This window comes from Pristiophorus japonicus, chromosome 4 (assembly GCF_044704955.1).
Source record: "Pristiophorus japonicus isolate sPriJap1 chromosome 4, sPriJap1.hap1, whole genome shotgun sequence".
Lineage (NCBI taxonomy): Eukaryota > Metazoa > Chordata > Chondrichthyes > Pristiophoridae > Pristiophorus > Pristiophorus japonicus.
The window spans coordinates 28913535-28933772 of record NC_091980.1 but is presented as its reverse complement, the minus strand read 5'-3'; the positions used below and the strand labels follow the sequence as shown (position 1 = coordinate 28933772).

Genomic DNA, 20238 nt, shown 5'->3' with positions numbered 1-20238 from the left:
GGTTCTCATAGAAACATATAAAATTCTGACGGGACTGGACAGGTTAGATGCAGGAAGAATGTTTCCGATGTTGGGGAAGTCCAGAACCAGGGGACACAGTCTAAGGATAAGGGATAAGCCATTTAGGACTGAGATGAGGAGAAACTTCTTCACTCAGAGTTGTTAACCTGTGGAATTCCCTACCGCAGAGAGTTGTTGATGCCAGTTCATTGGATATTTTCAAGAGGGAGTTAGATATGGCCCTTACAGCTAAAGGGATCAAGGAGTATGGAGAGAAAGCAGGAAAGGGGTACTGAGGTGAAAGATCAGCCATGATCTTATTAAATGGTGGTGCAGGCTTGAAGGGCCGAATGGCCTACTCCTGCACCTATTTTCTATGTTTCTATGTTCCACTCCATGGACTCGAACACAAATTCTAGGCTAACACACAGGTGCTGTCTTTCAGGTGAGACGTTAAACTGAGGCCGTGTCTGCCCTCAGGTGAACATAACAGATCCCATGGCACTATTTGAAGAGTAGCAGGGGAGTTTGCCCCAGTATCCTGGCCAATATTTATCCCTCAACCAATATCACTAAAACATATTATCTGGTCATTATGACATTGATGGTTATGGGACCTTGCATGTTCGCAAATTGGCCATCACGGTTCCTACTTTACAACTGTGACTCCACTTCAAAAGTACTTCATTGGCTGTAAAGCACTTGAGGAGGTCCTGAGGTTGTGAAAAGAGCGACGCAAATGCAAGTCTTTCTTTTACAGCTAGTGACTTCTTGAAATTGTTCAGAATTGTAAATCCCAACATTTGTCTCTTGCATTCAGCAGTTAACTAACTGAAGGGGAACTCTGTCCTTCTGCTGCTTTGGGTGAATCGATTTATCGAGTGTGAATCAAGGTTTCTACTTCCTCTTATTGGAGAATACATCACTATCCATTGAAGCCCTTTTCACCTCCAGAAACAAATCCAGTGTAGATATGTACACATGAAGATTATCACCCAATTCTCTCAACTGTCAGATCTGTGTGATTTATAAATGGGATGGAAAACTTTTCTTTTTTGCCTCGTGTTTTATCTAATGCAACTGCACATTACAAACAAACAGATAGAATCATAGAAATTTACAGCACGGAAGGGGGCCATTTCGACCCATCGTGTCCACACTGGCCGACAAAGAGCTTTCCTGCCTAATCTCTCTTTCCAGCTCGGTCCGTAGTCTTGTAGGTTACGGCACTTCAAGTGCCTATCCAAGTAATTTTTAAAAGTGATGAGGGTTTCTGCCTCTACCATCCTTTCAGGCAGTGAGTTCCAGACGCCCACCACCCTCTGGGTGGAAAAAAAATCCCCCTCAAATCACCTCTAATTACTTTAAATCTATGCCCCCCCCCGTGAGGTCTGTCCTATTCATTCTATGTATGCCCTTCATAATTTTATACACCTCAATAAGGTCTCCCCTCAGCCTCCTAATGAAAACAAACCCAGCCTATCCAATCTTTCCTCGCAGCTAAAATTCTCCAGTCCAGGCAACATCCTCGTAAATCTCCTCTCTATTCTCTCTAATGCAATCACATCTTTCCTGTAACCACTAGTTGAAACAGAAATTAATAATTGGGGGAAGATTAGGAGAATAATACTAAACAGATAACTATTTCAGAAATCTAGCACAGCGGGCCAAATAACCACCTTCTGTGCTGTAACGTTCTGTGATTCCAATTAACCGTTCATTTATAAACAATCTTTTTAATAAAATTCTAAATTTTCAAGCAATTTTTGCAAAAGGAAAAGTTTCACACTGATGTAGTAGTGGTGTATCTTAATGTGACGTTTACAGGAAGATGCATTGATCTATTATGCATATTTGTCTGTTAATTTAACATTGTTCAGGTCCAAGGGAAACCTGGGTTTCCCACTCCCTACAGGGTTGGGTCTCGTTTTCTGCACTGATGATTTTCTTTAATTTGTTCTCCGATGTGGGTGTTGCTGGTAAGGCTGCATTTAATGGCCATCGCTAGTTTCCCTGAGAAGGTTTCGGATGGCATAGTCTCTTCTCTGTAGGACATTAGTGAACCAGTTGGTTTGTTATAATTATCATCAGCTTTCATCTTTTTCTGGTTCAGAAATGATCAGATTTATTCAATCCAGCCTCAGAAGTTGCTATAGTGCAATTTAAAGTCATAATCTCTGCGTTGCTAGTTCAGTACCATAACCACTACACTACCGCACTCCAGTTAGTCTCTCTGCAGAGGTATACTGTAGGGTTTATGAGAGGGATCTAATTGTACAGGCCTCGAGAAAGGAAATCCAGACTGCTGGATATTTTCAGTTCTAGATGGAGTCCATACCTCATGTGTTCTATCATTTTTTAAATGTTTTTCTTGGGTCTCAATTGGATGGATGCCTGTGTTTAAACGATTTAAGCACCTGGAGTACAGGGATTAATCCTTTTACCTGTAGGCTTGTACATGTTTTCTTTTTTGCATACTATTCAATCTATACACCTGCATGACTGCTTATGAATGAAGAACAGATTTAAAAAGGCACAATTCAACCAATAAATATTGCTTTTGAAAAAGAAACAATATCTTTAAAATGCATTTTACTTACTCAGGAATGTGGCACCGAGCTGTTCGTGCTAAACACCATAGGACAATGGAGTTGAGTATTTATTCTCGACCACACCTGTCGTTGTTTTCCACGTTAGAATTCATGGTGATAATTGATCCCGTGGGGTATTTGAGGTTAGAAATAATTCCAGACTTTTCTATTTCTGGGCACTCCATTCGATTTGCTCCTATCTCTACAGCTTATACTAGGTAGTAAAGAATCCTTGCAGATTGGGCTACATACTGGAAAGAACCAGACAAGCCTCGATCTTAACAGATATATCTGCAAAATTTCCATTGTCACATTAGTAAATCAATAAACTGGTGGGCTGTGACTGAAGAAAGCTATATCATAATGTTTGTGGGGATTCTTTTCAACTTAATATTGAGAGACTCAGAGCAATGCATTGCAAGGCAGTAGCATAGTCCCTCTGGATTCCAGATCATGTCTCTAGTCGTCTGTTGCTCGAATCTGTCAGCTGTACTTGCAATAGCTACATAATTTCTCAACCAGAGCACCAGGTGGTTTGCCCCATTAGAAAGTGTCTGCCTTTGTGAAAGGATGGAAGAAACTAGCAACTGACAAAGATCAGCAAGTACAGATTTTCTTTTACATCAAGCAAGTCAAATGTTCTGCATCTATGAATGTCAGAAGGAACTCCTGGCTTTTTGGGGACAGATTCAGAGGAAAAAAGTAAAACACTAATGGTTGGAAAAACATTTATCAGACCGTGGTCTCCCCTGGACTGTTCATATTTACGAACAACTATTATGAACGCAATAAAAGCACAGCTGACCATGGATTCCAGTGGCATGGATGAAGTTTTGCTTGAGGTGTAGGAACAAATTTAAATGAGCATTAAAGAAAGTTGGCAAGGTAACTGCTGGTCTATTGTTTTTGATAAGAGATGTAGCTAAATCCAGTTTGTAAGATTAATGTAGTGTATAAGAAATAATTTACTGAATAGTGCAAATTTTAATTAAGGTATCCTTGTCATGCGAAGCTCGGTGAGCTGCTTCTTGTTGGAAAGACAATTGTACAGAGCTGTTGGCAGCAAATTGCAAGATAAGAAACTGGCCTATTCTACAAATGCTGCATTCTGAATGGGTGCATGATTGAAGAGCAAAATTGACCTGAGCTTAAAATATGGACTGCTTTCAGTCTTTTATACAACTACGAACATAATTTTAGGGAGCATTTTGATATTTGTGAATGCTGATTTTATAAATACTAAATGCAAATCATGCAGCCATTGTCCGGGTATAATTTGACAACCTTGCATAATCATTTTGGTATTGATTTTTATTTTCAAAAGTTCATCTAATCTGTAAAGATTTTGTTTAAATACAACCTGGTGTTTTGTAAAAAATTAACAGAGCAACATAAAGACAGATCGAAGTTTGAATTGGAAAGAAACGAGGGCTCGGAGAACATGTATGTTCCCAGTTGCACGTCATCGAGCAGTTCAGCTGAACAGTATTTCTCTGGAGGACACCCTGCTCCTAGTGCAGTAACTGTGGTAGCTCCTGCCCACCATCCTGACAACACTACTGAGAGTTGGTCTAATTTCTATAACAACCACACAGGCACAAACTCCTTTGGTCGAAATGCAGCCCCAAAGCGCCGGTGCAGAGACTATGATGGTAAGAAAAGTGCACAGCTTTCATGTTTTCTTTTGTAAAATATTTTTTGGTCAGAATTTAATTCCTACTATTCCAATTTGAAGTTTGATGGTGAATGTTGAGTAGATGTCCTGCACTGAAACTCTGCTACATAGCACACTCAAGGTTAATGGCCATAAAGTCAGGTGTTTGATGGCATATTCTCCACTTTCCTGGATCAATGCAGCTCCAACAACACTCGAAACTCAACACCATCCAAAATAAAGCAGCCCACTTGATTGGCACCCCATTCACCACCTTAATCATTCACTCCCTCCACCACCTGCGTACCATAGCTGCAGTATGTACCATCTACAAGATGTACTGCAGCAACTCGCCAAGGCTTCTTTGGCAGCACCTCCCAAACCCGTGACCTCTACCATCTAGAAGGACGCGTACAGCAAGCGCATGGGAACACCATTACCTGCAAGTTCCCCTCCAAGTCATACACCATCCTGACTTGGAAGTATATCGCCGCTCCTTCACTGTCACTGGATCAGAATCCTAGAACCTCCTCTGTAACAGCACTGTGGAAGTGCCTTCACCGCATGGACTGCAGCGGTTCAAGAAGACGGCTCACTACCACCTTCTTGAGGACAATTAGGATGGGCAATAAATGCTGGCCTTGCCAGCGACGCCCACATCCCATAAACATTTTTAAAAAGGGCCAGGCAGATGAAGGCAATTAAAATTTAGCTATAAGTTAAAGCTAATAAGATTGAACATTGTATTGTGTATTAGACTGAATTTCAGTGCTCTTCAGGTGGGACTTAATGGGTTATCCCTGAGATATGACTTGTTTATCAGACTTGTTTTAATCCTTTGAGAACTGAAAAACATTCTTGTGCTATGCCCAAAATAATTCAGGATTTCAGGGCTGAATATCAAACATGTAGAACCAGTAATGAGTAGTAGTCACTGGTCTGTAAGAGCTATAGAAATCTCTTTTTTTTTTATACACTGATGTCTATTGAAAATAGTTAGTTAACCCTTCCCAATCAAGGCACCCTGTATATGTCCACTGTAAAATGAATGCACAATATCACAATAGAATGGTTGCAGGATAAATTCTTTCCTCTTTCTTTCCCCACATCCCCATAGAATCACTTTTGTGCCTTGAATTAAAATCTTGAGTGTGAGTGAGAAACATATAACTTGCAGAAAATGTTGTACTAAATGAATGTCTTGTTTTCAGAGAAAGGTTTCTGCATGCGTGGTGACCTCTGCCTCTTTGACCATGGCAATGACCCACTAATAGTGGAAGACGTCACTCTTCCTGGAATGATTCCTTTTCCGCCGCCACCTCCAGGCTTGCCCCCGCCTGGTCATCAATTGCCTCCACCGGGGCATCACTTACCTCCGCCCTTACCAGGCCTCCCTCCAAACCTGAGGTTACCCCCAATACCACCGCCTGGGCAGCCGCCTCCTCCTGGCATCCATCCTGTATCTGGTAAGGACACCATTCCTTTCCTCTTTATAAAATATAGTTGAGTTAAACATTTGCTTGTATTCAGTGAACCTGGGTTAGTTCTGTATTTATTTTTGGTTGTAATTGAATAAAAATTAATGTTCATTCAATGTTAAGTCATTAGTATTCAGCTTCATATCTGTGAAATAGCATTGCATTTAAGTTATGAAATAATCACTGAACAGTATGGCAAAAGTGATTTAAGAAACATGCACATCTACAATTCTTCCTTATAATCTACAGTATCTGTAGTGTTGGAGAGACATTTGCGTTTTGAAAGTTGAAAAGGACATGCAGTATTTGGTCATTGCAGAAGAACTTGTTTGCAAAGGAATGAATCGGCAAACCAGGCTGACATTGGGAATTAAGCATTGTGATGTTCTGAATCTATTGCACCCTACATGTTGGTGCTCTGCTACCTTTATGAATAAGTCTATGGAAGAGATCTCTGATGTTTTTTTAATGTGCTTGGTCGATTTAAGGACCCTTGTGTAATGCAATCATCACTCATTATTACCAGAGTACTAAAATAGATTTAATGATGTGAGAACTGGGATTATTATTTTGAAAAGTACAGTATGTACAAACATATTTGTAAGGTAAAGAGCTGATGGATGAATTAACATTCCATGCTTACTAGCAATGTTGTTGCACAAAACTAAAAAAAACAAACTGGAAAAAAATAATGACATTTAAGTGAATGCATGGGACCATCTCAGCCAAAGAGAGAACACCTCAAAAGGGTTTAGTAAGTTGCTGTATTTTATTCTGCAGCTCACCAGCTCCTAAGAGAACCATGAATACCTTTTTAAATTAAGTTTGAAAATTTTGTGAACTTCTGCCAATTGCTGCAGTAATCTGGGATTTGGATCAAATGTTAAATATCTCTGATGCCTATACATGCTAACAACAGTACCTTACTGTTGATGTCCCAAGAGGAACATTTTTGCTTGCGAATCAGCCAGTCTTAATTTTCAGCTTTGAAAGCTGTCATCTCCTGGTTTTAGACTAACGACTGTCCAAATTCTTGTTTTGCATTGACGATCATTTTGAAAGGAAGCTGGTAATTGAAAGTGCAGCATGATGGACGATCACTGAATAAGTGGGTGTATCTTTTTGCATTGCATTGTTCTTTGCTGTACTAATGAATTAATGCCCACAAAGTAGACTGTGAATGTGTGTTCTGTGTTGTCTTTACAGGACCACATCCGATCCCAAAGAGCGGTATAGATGGCATTGAAGTCTCTGGGACCAGTACAGTACCTACATTGCCACCTCCAGGATTAAGGCCCCCACCTTTACCTCAGTATCCACCATATGTGACTTCAGAATGTAAGTAGTCATCCTCTTATTTATAAGCCAGGATGAAAATAATTTTATGATTGTCTCCAGTATGTTTTTAACCAGTAATACTGGTGTATTGAAAACTATTTTGCCATAACAAAGCCCTAAATTTGTCAGTCTTTCTGTCTATTGTCAGTTTATCAAAATTATATACTTTAACTTTCTTACTGAGATTTTCACCGTTTTATGTTTTTATATTTAGTTTAATTTTTTAACTGGGCTGTTAGTATTCCTATAGTTGTATGCATGCACATCAAGCATGCATTTTGTTGAATTTGTAATTCGGCAGGAGTCTTAATTGAATGGGCGATTGGTGCAGTACCTCAGCAGTCGTGGCTTGCAACCAAACTGTGCGTTTTGAGCCCTTCCGGTCTCCTTGCTATTCAGAATGCATCGATTGTGAGGATGACGACAGCGGGGCCAATGAAAATCGTTTGCAAACTCCAGGAGTCCTGAGTGAGCAACTGGAGGAGCGAGTGGAAGAAACACAAATTGTAGGGCGGGAGAGTTCATGTTGGCCTGTGTATAATGTTATATTACAGAACTCAGGTGGCTTTCGTGCTTCTCTGAGGACTGAGCCTCACCTCCCTGAAGCGGGACTTAAGTGGGTTATGGGAGTCGGTGAATTTAATTAGGTTGTGTTTTGGTTTTAATTATTATTTTATAACTTGCTGTGTAAAAAGTCATCAAATTGTACAATATCTTTAGTTAGAGGTTACTTGTATCAATAATTTTGTTGAATCAGGATTATTTACTTGGTGTTTCTCATTGCGGTCGATACTGTAGAAACATCAGGCAAAATTCGGGTACTTTGCGCCTCCTGTTGGTGCTCCCGTGACTGGCTGAACAGCAGCAATGCACACAGTGTCAGTAATAAAACAGGGGAACTGGAGGCAACCAGTTGCGAGGAACCAGACATAGTAGAGATTACTGAGACATGGCTACAGAAAAATCATCACTGGGAATTAAACATTGCAGGGTATAGCATATTTAGAAAAGATGGAGAGGGAAAAAGGGGAGGTGGAGTAGCTGTAATTATTAGGGATAACATAATGGTAGTAGAGAAATGTGACGAAGCTATCAGCAAGACAAAAATGGAATCCATATGGATAGAAATAAAGGATCAATCACACTAAAAGGTGTAGTCTACAGACCCCCTAATAGTGGAAAGGAGGTGGAGGAAGAAATATGCAGACAAATTAGGGAAATGAGCAAAAACAGAATAATAATCATGGGGGTTTTCAACTATCATGATATTAATTAGACAGAAGAGGTGGGTGAAGGGTATAAGGGAATGGAGTCCCTACAATGTGTACAGGACTCCTTTCTAACCCAATATGTAAAAAGCCCAACAACGTTCATTCGTTATTGGATCTAGTAATGGGGAATGAACTCGAGCAGATAAGAGAAGTAAAAGTAGAGTAACATCTAGGCAATAGTGACCATAATATAATATGCTTTATGATGATAATTGAGAAGGATATAAGTATGACAAAAAACAGGGTAATAGATTGAAGAACAGCTGATTTTGAGAGGCTGAGAATAGAACTTGGGAAAATAAAGTGGGCAACAATATTGGCAAAAAACAATGTAGAACAGCAATGGGAAACATTTAAAATGGTCAACAGCGTGCAGGAACAATGGGCCCAAATTTCCCCATGAGTTGCACTGTTTTTTGGTGTAACCTGATTTTTCTGGTGTATCTTTTTAGTTGCAAATATGGCCATTTAATTTGTGCCAGTGTAAGTGAGTTAAGTTTTTTGTTAGGTCAGTTTTGTTTTCAAAATGGGGCATTCCCAGCCACTTACACCATTTATGCCAATTTGGCCAGAAAAAAGTTGTAACAAACTGTTGTGCCCTTAGATGCTCTAATAATGACTCCACGAGGCAATGTGTTGTACTTGAACTGTAGTGACCGTAGTCCTTTATTTGCTAACTCCAGAGTGAGGATCACACCTGGTGGCCTGCCTTTTATACTAGGCCAGGCACACCTGTACAGGAAACCTACGAGTCTCCCACTGCTATGCCCTCTGGTGGCACACCTTGTGACAGTACCAACAGTAGCCATGTCGGATACATGACATCTCTCCCTCCTGAGCCTTTAGTGCAAATCGCCTCTGCATTGATTGTGCTCTGGGCTTAGCTCTTTCTGAACTCTATCTGATTGATCCTTGGCAGGTCGTTTCAATCTTGGTGAGTGGTTGGTGCAGTAGAGTGCTGGTGGTTGCTGTTTGTGTGCGTCATTGACCACTCCATTTCCCTGCCCCCTCCCCCCGCCCCCACATATAGATTATGCTGGAGGCTCATTGCATTCATATATATTCAAGTTCAGAAAAACAAGGTTGCATTACATTTGTGGTTCTTTTGTGAGACAAGTACGTTAGACTGGTGAGATAAATTATCGATGCAGTGACCGGTGTGTAAGGACAAACTAGTTCCAGAACTGCTGGATGAGGTCCCTGCAGTCTGGTGGCGGCTCAGTGTCCAGTGCTGGCAGTGGGAACCCTGTTGGCTCAAGTTGCCTGCTCTCGGGGCTGTTGCTGTGGTTCCTAGCGTCGGGCAGGTTCACAGATGCCTGTGACCTCCCTGTCCTTTCTTTGCGCCCTGGGTGGCTGCTGCTCCCTGAGGAGCTGTCGTCTAGCAGTGCACAGGGAACTGCTGACTCACTGGCCTGGGCGTTGTTTGGTTTGGAATCCTGGCTGGTTCTGGTCCCTTTTGGGGGGACTGTAGCGGGTGACCCTTCGTTTACGGGCATGGCCTCGGTTGCGATGGGGTCTGGGGACTGCGCCTTAGCACAATCTGCTCTTTCAGGCTCGTGGCAGTTGGTGCCATCGGGTGCCTGAGAGGTGGAACCGATCAGGGGCAGGGTATCGATACTGGTGCCATTACCCTGCTGAGGTCGCTTGCTCTGCAACTCGTGTGTGCTGGCTGCTTGTGGCCACACTCCATGGTGCATAACTCTGGTCCCCGGGACGCAGGCTACAGCATTGGGTAGCTCGCTGGACCTGTGTGCTCCTGATGGGTGTCTGCCAGCTGCATTGGCTATCCAGTGCAGTTGAAATCCTACATCGCACAACTTTACATTACTTATGATGTATACTCTGTAGTTCCCATCGCGATCACGTGACTTTTCCTCGCTGGTTGCATGTACACAATTCAGATCATCAGTTACACATTTTGTCTAACTTACAGTTGCTATTACATTGCTTGAGTGTGTGGAACTGTCCCTTTAATTGTAGTGGGTTGCAGGTCTCCTTTAAGAGAGCCTTGCTTGTTTTACCCCAATCCTCTTTTCCGTTTGGTGCCATGTGTTACTCCATCAGCGCTGCATCTCTTGATCTGGCCGCGGCCATCTTTTTCTTCAGCGCCTCACCTTGTGGTTTAGGCGCCATTTTTCCTCCATCCACGATTTCTCCCTGGGTTCTGCCACTGAAGCTGGGAAGTCGCCTCTGGATCCGCTTTTCTTCCTCCGGAGTCCTGCCACTGAAGCCTGGAAGGTGCGTTCGAGTCGTCTCAGCTGGATCATCTCCACGTAGTCGTGCTGAGCGGTCTGCTCTCTGGTGCCGGGTCCACCCTCAAGTGAGGGCTTGCTGTGCCTCCAAATGTGGAGGATGTCGATCACTGGAGGGTTGAAGTCTTCCCACTTCCAATGGATCTTCTCCATCCATCTTCTGCCGAGCAACGTTGGTCCATCATCTGCAACAATCCAAAGAGGTAACTTGTGCACCGCCATCATGGAGTACCTTTACATTCGCACTACCAACGACTGGGATAATTTCATCAGTGTAGTGCGCAGCTTTCCCTGAACCGGGACCAACTTGGGTCGTTCAGCCTGATTGTCCCATAGTCTCTCAAAGGCTCGTTGATTCATTACTGTCTGGCTCGTCCCCATGTCCACTTCCAGGAAGACTGGAATGCCATCTATCTCGACTTCCAGCTTCAGCGGGGAACACTCGGTGGTGCAGGTAAACATGCTATATACCTCATTGTGGGGCTGAGCTGCCTATCGTTTCTTAATCCACTCTGGATTCATGGCCATCTGCGGATTCATGGCCATCTGCAGACTCTTTCTTCATTGACACAGTGAATCATTTTTCTCTTGCACATTCGCTGGAGGTGGCCCTTGTGCTGCAGTCTTTGCATACACAGTCTTTAAAGCAGCACTGGTGAGCCCTGTGATTCCCTCCACAATGCCAGCATGGAGCTACTCGATTAGCCCCCCCTCGGTGGACTCTGAGTTAAGGGACTCTGAGGCCTGTTCCCTCTTCCAGCTCTAAACAGTACCTGCCGGGTTTGAGTCCTGAGGGTGAGTCATCTGCCTAGAACTGCAGGTCGAGGTCATGAATGCATGGCTCACGGAGGTAGCCTTCTACAGTGTGACTGTGGTATCTACCGAAAGTAGCTTATGAAGAAGGCCTTCAAGGCCAATTCCAATGACAAAAATGTCCCTTCGTTTGAGAGGGTTGTCGAACTCGCACAGTGTCGCCAGCCTCCTGAGGTTTGCGGCATATTTCGCGATTTCCTGGCCTTCTGGCCGTCGGTGGGAGTAGAACCGGTGTCTGGCTGTGAGGATGCTCTCCTTGGGCTTGAGTTGCTCATGGATCAGGGTTACGAGCTCCTTGTACGTCTTGGTTGTTGTCTTCGCTGGTGCCAGCAAGTCCCTGACGAGGCCATAGACTGGTTAGCAAGATAGCTCTGCGCTTATCAGCCAGTGTGGCCGGGTCGTCTCCTGCCAGGTCGCTTGCTGTGAAGAAATGGTCGAGCCTCTCCACAAAAGCGTCACAATCATCACCATCTGCAAACTGCTGCAACGTACCAAGGGTAGCCATTTTCGCCTGAAAGTTCAATAATCTCGTCACCAATTGTTGCGTCCTTAGATACTCTAATAATGACTCCACGAGGCAATGTGTTGTACTTGAACTGTAGTGACCTTAGTCCTTTATTTGCTAACTCCAGAGTGAGGATTACACCTGGTGGCCTGCCATTTATATTAGGCCAGGCACACCTGTACAGGTAACCTACGAGTCTCCCACTGCTGTGCCCTCTGGTGGCACACCTTGTGATAGTATCAAAAGTAGCCATGTAGGATACATGACATAAATGAACTTAGGGCAGCGCATGTGTCCACTTTTGTCCGCACAGAAAGACCTTACAGTTAAGGAATCAGTGCAAGTAACTACATTTAAAGCACCACCAAGCACCAAACAAAGCACAAAAAGTAATGAGCAATTAATTAACAAATAAAATAGAAGGAACCCTGCACCTAAAGCACCAAAATCAATCAGTAAATAACAAATAAAAAAATAGAACGCCTACCTGAGGAAACGCAGCAGGCCGCCGATGAGGGAGCCCATTCGGCCAGGGCTAGGGACGGCGTTCTTCAGCCCCTCCCACACAGCCTGCAGCGCGCGTTTGCCAAAACGGCCTGCGAGGAGCTACTGCACATGCACGCAGACTCTAGCGCGCATGTGCAGAGGTCCCGGCACTGTAAACAGCGCCGGGACCTAACTCCACCCCCCTCTTCATTGTACGCCATGCCAGCTCCACAGATGGCCCGAGAATTGGCCATGATCGCAGGAAGTTTTTTTTGCCGCTGCTTCTGAGGTAAAAAGTCGGCGGAGGGCTCGGAGGTACGCGGAAAAAACCGGAGGGCCAAATTTGGGCCCAATATATTCTGCTAAAAGGAAAGAACAAATTAAAAACTAATGAGACTCCATGGATGAATAAAGCCATAAGGGAACAATTGAGGGTAAGGAAAGAGGCATACATTAAGTACATAGACAGCAAGGGAGTGCATGCTAAGGGAGAATACTAAAAGATTAGGAGAGAAATCAAAAAACAATTAGGAAGGTAAAAAGGAACTATGAAATTAAATTATTAAGGAACATAAAACAAAATGGTAAAATATTTTACAGGCACATCAATTTTAAAAAAAAAAGGAAGGTTGGGATAGGAATAGGGCCATTAAAGGATAGACAGGATAATACCACAGGTAACGATAGATGGCAGAAATATTAAATCATTTTGCTTCAGTATTTACTAGGGAGATATGACATTGGGTGATGAGATTAGTAATGAAATCAGTGCATTTAAAATAATAAGAGGGGATATATTTAAATAAACTAATCAAACTCTAAGAGGATAAAACCCCTGGTCCGGATGGATTACATCCACACATTTTAAAAGAATCGAGGGCAGAGATAGCCAAAGGCATTACTACGCCTATTTATTAGAAAAAGATGTAGTGCCAGAGGACTAGCGGATAGCTAACGTTATTCCTATGGGGGATAGAACATGTCCAGGGAATTATGGGCCAGTTAGCTTATCGTCGGTGGTAGGAAAAATAATGGAATCCCTACTAAAGGAGAAAATAGAAGAACATCTAGAAACCAAAAATATAATAATGAATAGTTAGCATGGATTTCAAAAGTGAAAGTCTTGCTTGACCAACCTCATTGAATTTTTTGAAGAGGTAACAGAGAGAGTAGACAATGTAATTTTTCTAGATTTTCAAAAGGCCTTCGATGAGGTACCCCATAAACAAGGTCAGAGAATGCAGAGTCGGGACAAGTAACAGAATGGATAGCTAGCTGGCTTCAAGACGGAAAGCAGAGAGTAGGGGTAAAAGGTAGCTATTCACAGTGGCAGATGGTGGGTAGTGGTGTTCAACAAGGATCAGTGCTGGAACCACTGTTGTTCACAATTTATATGAATGATTTAGACGTTGGAATCAAAAACACAATTTCTAAATTTGCGGATGACCACAAATTGGGGGCGATAGTCCAATACTGAGGAGGACTGCAACAAATTACAGTAGGACATTAATAAACTTGCAGAATGGACATATAATGGACAGATAAATGAATGGTATTACATTTTGGTAGGAAGAATAGGGAGGTCACTTACTACTCGGCGAGAAAAGGGATCTCTGAGTACAAATACACAAATGATTAAAAGTTGCGACACAGGTTAACAAGGCCATAAAAATGCAAACCAAGCACTAGGGTTTATTTCTAGAGGTATAGAATTGAAAAGTAGGGAAGTTATGCTAAACCTGTATCGAACCTTGTTTAGACCATACATGGAGTACTTCGTACAGTTCTGCTCGCCATATTATAAAAAGGATATAGAGGCACTGGAGAGGGAGCGGAGATGATTTACAAGGATGATACCAGAAATGCGAGGGTTTACATATCGGGAAAGGATGAACAGGCTGGGTCTCTTTTATCTTGATAAAAGAAGGCTGAGAGGGTGACCTAATATAGGACTTTAAAATTATGAAAAGTTTTGATAGTGAATATAGAGAGAATGTTTCTATTTGTGGGGAAGAGCATAACTAGAGTCCATCAATATAAGATAATCACCAAGACATCCAATAGAGAATTCAGAAGAAACTTCATTACCCAACGAGTGGTGAAAATGTGGAACTTGCTGCCACAGGGCGTGGTTAAAGCGAATAATATAGATGCATTTAAGGGGAGGCTAGACAAGTATATGAGGGAGAGGTAATAGAGGGTTATGCTGCTAGACTTGTATGAGGAAAGATGGGAGGAGGTTCAAGTGGCGCATAAACGTTGGCATAGACTAGTTGGGCCAAATGGCCTGTTTCTGTTTGGTATATCCTGTGTAATGAAAACTGATGGCTTGTCCAACTGATGAACCTTCAGTGAGGACAGGCAAGTGCGAATGTCACTTGTATTACTTGCATATCATATGGGAGGACCCAGCTTTTGGGTTCCAATGCTGCAGAAAAAACCTACTGACCTCACTCCTATGGATGGGAGTGAAACTGTGCAATTGGGAGACTTGCATACAACATTGGGAATTGACACCGGTGATCCACTGGCAACCTCGTAGACAGATTGTAAAAACTCTTGATTTACGCTTGAGGCTGGTTTTTCATCTCCTAATCCTATGAGTTTAGGAATTCAGTGGTGTACTGCTTGAGCTGTTGGGTTGCTCAATTCACTTATTAACATATTTGATGTGCAACCTCGGCAGTGGCTTATCCCTAATTACTGTGTCCTATGATTAATGTAAGTGAAGCATCAATTGTTTATCTCAATTTCTGACCTCTACAACACTTAAATGTTTTCATTAGGGAAGTGTGCATAGTGGAGTATTCCATCGCAGTTACTCGTATTGCTCTTGCTGTCAGTAGATGTGTTTGTTACGTTTCTCTGTTGTTTTCTTCCCTTCTCTTGGGTAGCTGAGAATCAGGGCTGCAATTCAAACGCATCATCTCCATTTCCAGTGCTGTCCTGATACAGCTACTGATCTGTCTGGTTTTCCTTTCACATACAATTTTTCACTTGTGATCTTTCATCTTTTTATTTCTTTCTGTTGCTCATCTTTCCTTCTGCACTTTGATTTATAAATTCTCTCAGTCCTTGGCAAGGCTTCTCACTAGAATTGGAGCAATTACTGCCAGTAGGAAAATCTGGCCTTGTATATCTTCCCTACCTGGTTTTGAAATTCTGGAGGGGCATTAATGTAGATTAGTTTATAGGTCGCCATTGCCTTTATGGCTGCAGGGGTAACACTAGGCAATAATTGTAGAAATGAATGAAAACCCACCCCAATTCTACATTATTCAATTTATTTTTTTTCCTTCCTGTACTCTGTCTGTTACGATCTCACTTAGCGAGTGGCTTTGTTGCAGAAATAATAATAGATATCATGGGGTGATTGTAAGGTAGTAATCTCACAGATAGTTCAGGTGACTTTGTAAATCACAGGGTTATACTTCAGCATTTTATATAATTTGAACCTTAAGGTGGGATTGCAGTCTTGAAATCACTCCATTATATCTGCATTTTAAAAAGTAGCACGTAGTATGAAGTTCATGGGGCATTCTGTATTTCTTGCTTAATAACCCTGCCACATCCCAGCAGTAGGTAGCATGGTATAGATGGTGTGTGGATTTGGCTATTTGTGCTTAATAACTTGAAAATTTAAAGACAAAAATGTGTTGCAATTGCTGCAAGTAGGTAATCCTAGCTGATTATCCTCAGCCTCATAATCTCACTCTGAACTACTTCCAATAATTCTGCATCTTTCCTATAGTATGGAAACCAATAACTGAACTCCAGATGGGGCCTTACTAAGACCAGATATAACTTCAATGTCAGTCACATCTCCATAGATTTACAAATCATACCTTTAGCTGTCTTCCCAAAAATAATTTTGCCAATGTTCTCCCCATCTCTTCTGAAGATGTTCTTTCTGGGGTACATTTTCACAGATACTGTTTGTACGCTGCCACTTCACCCCAGTGACCATTTTCAGGTGTGATCCTTGATGGGGAGTGTGCACGCTACTTGTGGAGGCATCCGATTTCCGGGCCGGGCCTCTGCACGTTTCTCCCTCTAATGGTCCCGACCTACTTATGGTCTTGCAGGCCGGGACTGTGCCGATTGTGTGCGCACTAGGTCCGTGCAGCAGAGCTGGTCTTCAGTCGTCTTGGTTAATCCTTCCCACTGGACCAAGACCTAGCTCTGTCAAGCTCGTGTGGTGACTGGAGTGCAACAGCCACCACACGTTTTTAAAAAAAAAAATCCACTCACCGGCATCTTTCACCCTTCAAGATGTAGTTTGGGACCTGGAATATTGGTCCTTCATTGAAACGCCTGTGAACTCGTCCCTTTTTGGCATGGAAGCAAGTCATCCTCGTTTCAATGGACTGCCTATAATGATGATGTGGAGGCATCATAGCCAAATCTGATGTGGTCATCAACTAGCAAGCATGCATGAACACTTTCCAGCAAGGTTCCCAGAAAACAAACAGGAGCAAGAATTCTGGCTCATTTTTTCTTTCCCCAGCATGGGGCACTGAGGCATATTTTCGCACCGATACCATCAACCTGGTTGAGATCATCTAATTCAGCACATACCAGGGGTTAAATCTCAGACCTTGTTCTGTATGGCTTGCCTACTCGTGCCTTAACCAGCTGAGCTATCTGGGTGCAGTCTATTAAATAAAATGTTTCACTGTATGTATAAAATATCAGGCTGTTGTCTGTAAACATTAACTTAAGATGTTTGAGACACGAATTTTCCCTCTTGTTTGAAAGCAGAGAAATGTTTTAACTGTTGCATTGAATCATTACAATTTTTGGTCTCACCAGCAACCATAGCAGGCAATGTAGTTTGCTTCCAGTTTCTTTAAGCTTGACTTAAAAAAATATATTTCTAAGAACCCAGTACAGGATGGCCAAATTGTCCACTTAGGTTCAATAAAAGATGTTGATAAGACTTTTCTATTTCAGATAATTATGAGCCTGACGGATACAACCCCGAGGCTCCCAGTATTACTGGTGGTGCCAGGCCTCAATATCGACACTACATCCCACGAGTTCAGACTGAGCGTCCTAATCTGATTGGGTTAACGTCCAGCACCATGGATGGTCCTTCACGAGGTAAAAGATGCTATGACAGTTTGTAGCTGGCAATTAGCAGGTGGTCGTCAGTTATTAGTAGAACTCATTATTTACAAAGCGCTATTGCTTCAGAGTTTATATTGCAATGCAGGAGTTATTGAGGATTGAAATTTTTAACCAGTTGTTCTGTATGAAAGTGTCTAAGGCTTAATTGAGCAGATTCCTTGTATTATACTTCAATGTAATGGTAGGAACACTGTTGGAATGCTTTTAGTTGTTTCTCGTGTCTGATATTGGAGATAATGTTAAGACTTTCTTGCAAAAATAATTTTTGAACATGACTTACGTAGAAGTTCTTCCAAAAATGTTAATTCAAGTACGTAATTGGTCAAATAGAAAAACAGAAATTTGTAGTCCAAGAGAACGAAGTTAAATGAGTTAAGCTATGCAGCTAGTATAATTCATTAGAACAAGGAAAATTCAGTTGGAGCACGATTGAATCTCTAACTCAAGAATTGATAATGGGAAAACATAATTTTAAGGGTGAAACTGTGTTTGGGGAGTCTGCATTTAGAGATTCTACACTATCAAGACATACTACAACCTACTAAATCCAGTGGTATAAAGTTTGAGCCATTGGGTTATGCAACTCACAGAAGTTAATTTGACACTGAATTTAGGGTTCCACTTGGCTACTATGTCCTTACTGATTAATGGGATTGAAACATAATCTGCCCTTAATTAATGTTTTAATTTCAAAAATATGTGTTTAGAAAGGGGTCAGTAAACCTGTTTTTCTTTTTTTATATATATTATATATTTTAAATAATATCATCATCATCCTCAGAATCGAGGAAGACTTGATTCCACTCCTGAAGTGTGTTCTTTGGTGGTTGAACAGTCCAATATGAGAGCCACAGACTCTCACAGGTGGGACAGATAGTCATTGAGGGAAGGGTTGGGTGGGACTGGTTTGTCTCATACTCTTTCCGCTGCCTGCGCTTGATTTCTGCATGCTATTGGCTTTGAGACCCGAGGTGCTCAGCGCCCTCTCGGATGCACTTCCTTTACTTCGCGCGGTCTTGGGCCAGGGACTCCCAGGTGTCAGTGGGAATGTCGCACCTTATCAGGGAGTCTTTAAGGGTGTCCTTGTTACGTTTCCGTTGCCCACCTTTGGCTCGTTTGCTGTGAAGGAGCTCTGAGTAGAGCACTTGTTTTGGGAATCTCATGTCTGGCATGCGAACTGTGTGGTCTGCCCAGCGGAGCTGATCGAGTATAGTCAGTGCTTCAATGCTGGGGATGTTAGCCTGGATGAGGATGTTGATGTTGGTGCGCCTGTCATCCCAGGTGATATTTCTCCAGCAACTTGAGGTGTCTGCTGTACATACATGGTCCATGTTTTTGAGCCATACAGGAGGGCAGGTATTACTACAGCTCTGTAGACCATGAGCTTGGTGACAGTTTTGAGGGCCTGGTCTTCAAACACTCTTTTCCTCAGGCAGCTGAAGGCTGCACTGGGGCACTGGAGGCGGTGTTGGATCGCGTCATCGATGCCTGCTTTGTTGATAGGAGGCTCCTGAGATATGGGAGGTGATCCACGGCGTCCAGGGCCGCGCCATGAATCTTGATGACTGCGGGGCAGTGCTGTGCAGTAAGGACAGGGTAGCGGAGGACCTTTGTCTTACGGATGTTTTTATACACACACACTCTCAACTTGAAGGTTTTGAATTCAGGTCTGAGTGCTGCTTGCTGTTGAAACTTAGCTTGGTTAATTTTTTTAAATTTTGAACAGAAAGAATACTGAGAACCATTTCAAAACAGCAAAGCACTTCATTTTTATTCTGTTTAACCTGGGAGGATTTGTATGGACTTGAACAAAATGAAATGGATTGCAATTTGTTTAGGGTAAACTATTTACATATAAATTTCAATGTGCATCTTCAACTGGTCTGGTTAATTGCAGGCCATTTTGTGTGTGTCGGGTTTGTTTTGAGAGACATATGAATGTCTTTTGGACTAGAATCAGCTGCAGCAATCTTATTGTCTAAGAACCCCACAGGATGGAGGCAGATTATGACACCAAGCACACTTGAAGTGTTTTCATATCATCACAACACATAGGGCTGGAGTTTGCATTAAGACCGCCCGTTTACCACCCGAAATGATACATGTGCAAACTACAGTCCGAATATCGCCAGCGGTAATTTCGCCTCCCAATTACCGCTGGCGTTGAAGGAAACCACGTGCCCACATCTACTGCCCAAAATTCACCCCAGCGCAAAATTTAGCGAAACATCCGTTTTTACCGCTCGCTACCGCTGGAGAAACGTACAGCCCATTTGTCAAATAGTCTTATCTCAGCGTTAGACTCCATTTTTGAAAATCAATCTTTGAGGAAAAGGCTGTGTCAAGTTGCCAGCAGCCTAAAATTGATCTGTGAGTTTATAAGGGATTTTGATTATATTTAGGATTATAATAGCATTGACTTTAATTCAAACAAATTTTGTGGACAACTGAAAATTTTTGAGTACTTAAAGAACTGGGGCCTGTACTTTCAGTGCCACTGTTGCTAACTACTTACATGATGCAGAATGGAGCTGGAAGAAGGCTCGTTGAGAAGCACTACGTGCCCAATCAAATAGGACACAGACTCTTGAGGAGGAGGTGGCCTTATCCTCAACGAAATTACAGGGAGCACCGCTCGTTCCTGCACCTGACCGGCACGCAATGTGTTAGAAGGCTGCGCTTCCGAAAATAGGTCATCATTGAGATAAGCCAGCTCATTA

At 42.5% G+C, this 20238-nt stretch overlaps 1 protein-coding gene across 3 annotated transcripts in view; it reads left to right on the top strand.

The window, feature by feature from the left end:
• The window catches only part of rbm27 (RNA binding motif protein 27), a 186194-nt gene that overhangs the window by 51270 nt on the left and 114686 nt on the right, over positions 1-20238 (top strand). For all 3 annotated transcript variants that reach the window (XM_070878061.1, XM_070878058.1, XM_070878060.1), the window contains exons 6-9: positions 3977-4243; positions 5457-5711; positions 6930-7061; positions 17342-17491. In XM_070878061.1, the coding sequence (XP_070734162.1) occupies positions 3977-4243; positions 5457-5711; positions 6930-7061; positions 17342-17491 (804 nt within the window). The remainder of the gene's footprint in view (positions 1-3976; positions 4244-5456; positions 5712-6929; positions 7062-17341; positions 17492-20238) is intronic.